General features: G+C 28.5%; 1 protein-coding gene across 1 annotated transcript; it reads left to right on the forward strand.

Annotated features, from left to right (window-relative positions):
• Positions 1–1,323: 1,323 nt before the first annotated feature.
• LOC129309768 (GATA transcription factor 15) lies at positions 1,324–2,417 on the forward strand. The gene is made up of 3 exons (XM_054951481.1): positions 1,324–1,642; positions 1,730–1,861; positions 1,945–2,417. The coding sequence occupies exons 1-3, from the start codon at positions 1,622–1,624 to the stop codon at positions 2,194–2,196; spliced, it is 405 nt and encodes a 134-aa protein (XP_054807456.1). The 5' UTR covers positions 1,324–1,621; the 3' UTR covers positions 2,197–2,417.
• The last annotated feature ends 4,588 nt before the right edge of the window (positions 2,418–7,005 follow it).

The raw sequence follows: 7,005 nt of genomic DNA on the forward strand, positions 1-7,005 counted from the left end.
TCTAGATAGCATCAATTACTTAATTACCTCTTTTTGATTTTAATAAAATAATTAAAAATGACTTGGGTATAGGTTTGGTTTGGTCGTGCTTTACCCTTCACGTATTAAAGACATTGAAAATTGCTTGCAATTAGTCAGATGCTTGTAGCGAATGGATCCGAGCACATTTGTGCTTATGAACGATAATTTCTTGCTTCAACAAAATAAGAATTTTATTGATTTCTATAAATATGTGAACCATCATTCTCCCACAAAGAGAGAATAAGACTAAGAACTGACAACAGAATACTGACTTGGCGTATTTGTTTAGTGTATTCCTATTTCCATGAACTCGAAGTGGCAAACAAGACACATTATTCCATGGCATTTGGACAACAAAGGTGGTGACGCAAACAAAATGGAAGCAAAAAAACAAAATAATTCATCATCATTATTAGCAGTAATATTATTAAAAAGGGATGATTATTATTATTATTATTATTATTATTATTATTAATAAAAAAACAAGGGAGGTATGTTTGGTTGACAAATGAAAAGGTGCGAAGATGGGGAGACACAGAGAGAGACACGGAAGCGCAGTTTGCCTTCGACATGTAAATGCTCCCTCCGCCTCGTGATCACAACATAAAATTATTGCTAATTAATTTATATTTAAAAAATTAGTTAAAAATTTAATTTTTAAAAAGATTTTATATTTGTTCAATTGCACATAATAAATTTAACATACTATTTAAAAATATAAAATATTTTTAATCGAGTCTAACTCTCAATGAAATAATTACCTATTCTCAAACTAATCTTATCTTTTCATATTTATTCCTATTAAACATCCTAAAAAAATATAAAATTATTTATTAGTAGGGATATTTTTTTAAAAAAAGTAATAATTATACTTTAAAAAATTAAAAATATTTTATATTTTTTTATATTTAATTTTTTAAAAAATACACTACTTTTTTGAATGAAAAGAATATATTTTATTAAGAACACTCATTAATTACTCTTACTTGAATAACTGTGTGATTGGAAAAAAATATATAACACCTATTTAATATTTTATATTTTAAATTAAATAAATTTTTAGAAAATGACATATATGGTAATATAAACGCACCTCAATTTTTGTAAAAATAAGCCCTCTGTGTTCTTATTTTTTTATCATATTCATGTTCATATATATTATTAAAAACAAACAATCCAACCTCATAAGCATACAAACCTACCCAGGAGAATCTGTCTGGTGGGCGATGATTCGGGAGGGGCATTATCGTCATTTCAGAGCATCTGGGTTATGGTTTTCTGCCCGTTTGTATAAAGGCTACGGTCCTTTCGGTTTGCCTGCGGCTTATGCGCGTGTGTCGGTACCGCTTCTCTCTGGCTCGCTGCATGTCGGTTTTCTTTCTCGTTTCTTAGAGCCATTCCTTCTTTTTACTCTCACTCTCATTCATACCTCATCGCTTCACAGATTCGTCACTCCCACCTCACTCTTGCTCTGTTTCATTCTCTCTCTCTCTCTCTCTCTCTCTCTCTCTCTGATTCTGATCGAATACCTCAACCCCACTTCCCACAATCACTACTTTTCATCTGGGGTTTTCTCAGATCTCCGAAATCTCTCTCGGAAATGGTGGATCTGAGCGGGAAAGTGAGTGATCCTGTCGTGGATTTGGTCCCTTGTGTTGGATTGCATGGCAATAATAGCCGATCGAGCTGATTTTGTGGTGTGATGCAGGGATCGGAAGCCGAGGACGCTAATGCGAGGAATCCGAACGGGACTTCGTCGGAAGAAAGCCCAAAGAAGACTTGCGCCGATTGCGGCACCAGCAAGACCCCTCTATGGAGGGGTGGTCCGGCCGGGCCAAAGGTGATTGATTAGGGTTATAGATCGATGAACAGTGTCCATCATCGATCTGTTTCTTTGTCTGATTCTGAATGCTGTGCTTGCAGTCACTGTGCAACGCATGTGGTATCAAAAGCAGGAAGAAGAAGAGAGCGATTCTGGGTTTGAACAAGGGAAGCAACGAAGAGAAGAAGAGAAGTAGCAATAATAACAATCGAAGCAGCAAGATTGGGGACAGCTTGAAGCAGAGACTAATGGCTTTAGGAAGGGAGGTTTCGATGCAGAGGAACAAGTTGGGAGAGGAAGAACAAGCAGCAGTTCTGTTGATGGCTCTCTCCTATGGATCCGTTTATGCTTAGAACCACGAAATAGTTTTTTTTTGTTTTTTTTGGGGTCTTCTAGGATACACTCACCTTAACATTCGAAGTGTATCTTTCATTTCAATGTCTGTCTTGTGATATCTCGTTATTTTTAGCTCACTGACTCTTTCTTTGTTGCCGTCTATGTATCTCACCAAGAATTGTAAGAAACTATTCAAATCCAATTTTGATAATGTAGCCTTGATTACATTTGTCCCCAATTTTATTTTCTATCTCATATTTCATTTCCTCTGCTCTGCGAAGTGTTGTTGTTCAGAAAAATCATCTTCGCTTAAAAGGACAGAAAGGTGTTGACATGAATGACGGGGTAGTTTGTTGAGTTCGGTGAAATTGGAGTGTGGAATTCGGTTTTGGAAATGTCATTTTTTTTTTTTTTTCGGTTGGGTTGAATGCGTGGAAAGGATCTGGAACCGAAGTGAATGAAAAATTTGGGAAAGATGATATGGAATGGAAGGTGGCAAATATATAAAGCATAATACGTAAATTTGAGTATGATTAAATTGATAAACTGTTAAATTAATATTTTAACAGGTTTCATAAAATATTTTGTTTATGATCATGGTTATAATTTTGATTTTTGACAATTAATTTTTGAATAGTGCTTTATTGATTTAATTATCAGTTTAATTTTTAGTTCCTTGATAAGGAATGTAAAATTTCATATTTTCCATTGTTTGACTTCCACACACAACTTTTTGCATTAAAAGTATATGTTGGACTTTTTCAGTTGCATGTTAGTGGAAATTAGGTTGATGTCAATAAATGACAAAAATCCTAATTGAAGTTCATAAGAACAAATGAAATAATTACGAATAATTTTTTAGGTGAACGGAAAATGAGAATTAATGTGAATAGATTTTTTTGTTGAATATGAGAGTCAGCTTTAAGGATGTCTAACTTCTTGTTGAGGATGTCTTAACTTTAAACAAGAAGGGAGGGGTGGAGAAGTCATTTTCAGAATTGAATGTGTTGGGAAGACGTACAATGAGACAATGAATAAAGAAAACACAGTAACTGTAAAATTCTGCTGTGACTCTATTTGGCTTATGAATCAATGAAATCAACCCTATCTGATTTGTTATCAGATCCTTTGACTCTTTTTTGCGGCTCCTTCAAAACATCTCTCTCTCTCTCTCTCTCTCTCTCTGTTCCTTCTTTTTTATTTTTTTTTTTAATTAAAAAATCAAAGAACAATGATTTGAACATGATGTATATAAAATTGAGAAAGACAGGAACCAATCTCCAAGAAGATGCATAGTATCATTGTTGACGAATGGCCTCAGATATATTGTATGAGGCATGACCTTCCAAAAAAATCAGGTGTCATTGTTTATGTTGGAATGCATTGACTACTTTTCGCAATTAAAAAAATATATATATATATATATATATATCGGACATATGAGTGTTCCATTCCATCTAGCCGACATGCTTTCAAAAGTATCCTTATGTGACATTGTAATGTTGGAAAACACTTGTAAACCCATTTCCAAAAAATACAGGACCACTACCAGTGCCCAATGAAATACAAGGATGACTGGGATTAGGTGAATGAATTGGAGCATAAAGTGTAATGAATTAGTCTTTCAGGACTTTTAGACTGATAATTGTGACATCTTTATTTTTATAGAGAGGTTGATATCATGGAGAGAATTACCTTCAAAGGATTATAGCCGATAAGAGGTTGAATGAAATTTCATAGAATGGAGCCATCAAGAACCACTAACTACATTGATAGGGTGATATTGTTTAAAGTTACACACTGAAAACACAAATAAAGGGGCTTTCAAGAACTTCATTCAAGTTAGTTTTTATATTTTTAGCCTGGATTCTTCCTTTAAATTTGTAATTGTAATATCTTTAAATGGATGGTCATTCTTTCAATGAACAACGCGTAAAGCTTTCAAGTTACATACACGTCAATTTCACTGCATCTTTCGTTCCAGCAATAGAATTTTAGACCTTTCGGTATATCTAAAAGCTCAATACAAACGCACACGTAAACATACGCATTCATGTTACATCTATGCATTTAGAATTCAGAAAGAACGCTGTGTGAAAAAGACTCAATCGACATGAATGATTTGGGAGGCGTTTTGAGAGAATTTGGGTGTAGCTTCATAATCTTTGCTTTTCTGATCAGAACAGCACAACTTGGCTGTGTTTGTCTCTTCTGTCTAGACCTTCCGTGATTTGCCTTCTGATGTTGCCGGCCTCTGTTGTTACTGTATTCCAATAAATGTCAAAACAAACACCAAAACAAGGAACCACTCTTCAATGACGATAAACTCTTCATAATTGATAAAAACAGAGCTCAATATCTGAGAGGGGCGTACAAGTGGACATCAAACTCTCAAGGTTTGAAATTAAATTTATTTCAAATTAAAATTTAAAATAAAATATCTTATTTCTTCTAAAAAGATCGTATATTCGACCCTAATATCTTCGACAGCTCGAATACAAAAACTTTTTAAAAATATTTTTTATTTTTTAATCAATTTTAATTTTTAAATAATCTTTTAAGTATAAAATATTATTTTAAAATTAAAAGAATAAAATAAAAAATAATAATTTATCAATTTGAACTTAAATAACTCTGTTAATGTTTTGTTATATTATGTGTAATTTATTCATGAATGTTTCCTTCACTTGTAAATTAATGTCTTAATTGTTTAAATATTACTCTTATCATGGTCATATATAAATATTATATATATTTTAATTAAATTATATTATTTTAATTATAACTAAGTTGATCTCAATTCAATCATTGTTAGACTACTAATTTAAAATTATTATCTCAATTAGTTTAAAGTTTTTAATAACTTTTGAGTAAACTATACTTTTTGTTTTGAAGAATGTGAGAAAAATAGCCATCATTATATTATATAAAACAAAATTATTTAATTATGAGTAAAATATTATTTTTTTAAAATTATTTTTTTAACTTTTTATATTGTTAACCTTTACATACAAGGAGTTTTTACTCTAATTTATTCTTAATTTTTAACTAAGTTTGGTGTGGATGATAACTAAATAATTATTTAAGATATTGTTCTATTTATTATATTTATCTAGTAGTGAAGTCAGGAATTTGTACATGCTTGAATTTTATTTTTAAAATTATTTTTATTTTTATTTTTACTTTAAAATTAATTATAAAATATTTATTTTAGTTTTTTATAAAAAAAATATAAAATAACCAAATGATTATTTAAAAATATCATTTTATTTATTATTTTTATTTATTTATTTTTAGTTTTATTTTATAAAAATATAAATATATTTTTTTGGATATGCAAATGATGTATAGGAGCTCAAAAAATTTAAAAAAATTAAGTTTTAAAATATAAAATAAATATTAGAATATATTTTAAATATTATTTTAAAATTTTTTATGACTAAATATTTTTTTTTTTTTAAATAACTATAATAGTACACTCAAACATATAATATTTCAATATAAAATGATATAAAATTTAAAAAATTAATTAATAGTTATTATATTTTATATATTTTTTAAAATTATACTTTTTTATTCGAGTATTTGGATTAAACTCGAACTCGATTCAGCTTGATTTAATTTTTTTAAAATTTATTTGAACTAGTCTAAATATTAAAAAAATAATTTTTTTTAACTTAGTTTTAAATTTTTTAAATGAGTTTGGTTGATCATTTAGTTTGATTTAAATCATCAGCTTTACGGAAAGCAATAATAGAGGCTAAAATGTGATCCCAATCCGATCGGTCCGTGTCAACCAAGAGGTCATATCGTACGCAAACTATGTGAGACAAGTCACGGGGACGAGAGCCAAAGTTTGGTCTGGCACAAGCTTTCAGCCAGCACGTGGAGGCTCACCCAATCCAACACTGTCCATTTTGCGTCACAATCAGGGGCGGGACCGCGGCCGATAGAAAATTTCATTAACAGGGCCAACATGACAAAATATACTCTCTTTATTTAAAAATATAAAATATTTTTAATTTTTTAAAATATAATTATTATTTTTTTAAATATTTTTATTAATAATAATTTTATATTTATTATAAAATATTTAATAGAAATAAATATAAAAAATAGAATTATTTTAAAAATAGATAACTATTTTATTGAAGGTAAAATTCAGATAAAAATGTCTTATATTTTAAACGAAAAGAGTATATGATAAAAAATAAATTTTATATATTATTAATATAACATAAATATTTTAACATATATATTTATACTTAATTTTATATATATTATAGAAATAAATACATATATTTATTTTTTAAGTTTTGTTCATTAATTTTTCATGAAATAAGAATAATTAATTATTACTTTTAAGATAACATTTTTAACAATTTCTTTCTCAATATAAATTATCATTAAATTAGCAAAAAATTTATTTTTTCATTAGCATTGAATAATTTAAAATATATCCTTAAAATTTAAAGTTCTGTTTAATTTAAAAAACTTTATTGCTTACTTAACAAATTTACTGTTTAATTTTTTAAATTGATAATTATAGTAGATAAATATATTAACATGGTAATGATACTCAATTGTCACTAATTCTTTATGTCAATAAGATATAAGTATGTTATAGTAAAAATTATTCATATAACAAATTTCAATAGCTTGGTTATTATAGAAAAAAAATTCATTTTTTTAGAAGAACATATCATAATTATAACATCTTAACTTTTGAGTAAGTGATTTTATGATAAATATCAAGTACATAGCATTCAATATATCTTGAAATTTTTATTGCAGCGCTTGACAAAATTTTTTAATAATAATTATCA

The sequence above is a fragment of the Prosopis cineraria genome, unplaced genomic scaffold, assembly GCF_029017545.1.
Source record: "Prosopis cineraria cultivar Desert tree isolate PC_DT_omini unplaced genomic scaffold, ASM2901754v1 PC4, whole genome shotgun sequence".
Classification (NCBI taxonomy): Eukaryota; Viridiplantae; Streptophyta; class Magnoliopsida; order Fabales; family Fabaceae; genus Prosopis; species Prosopis cineraria.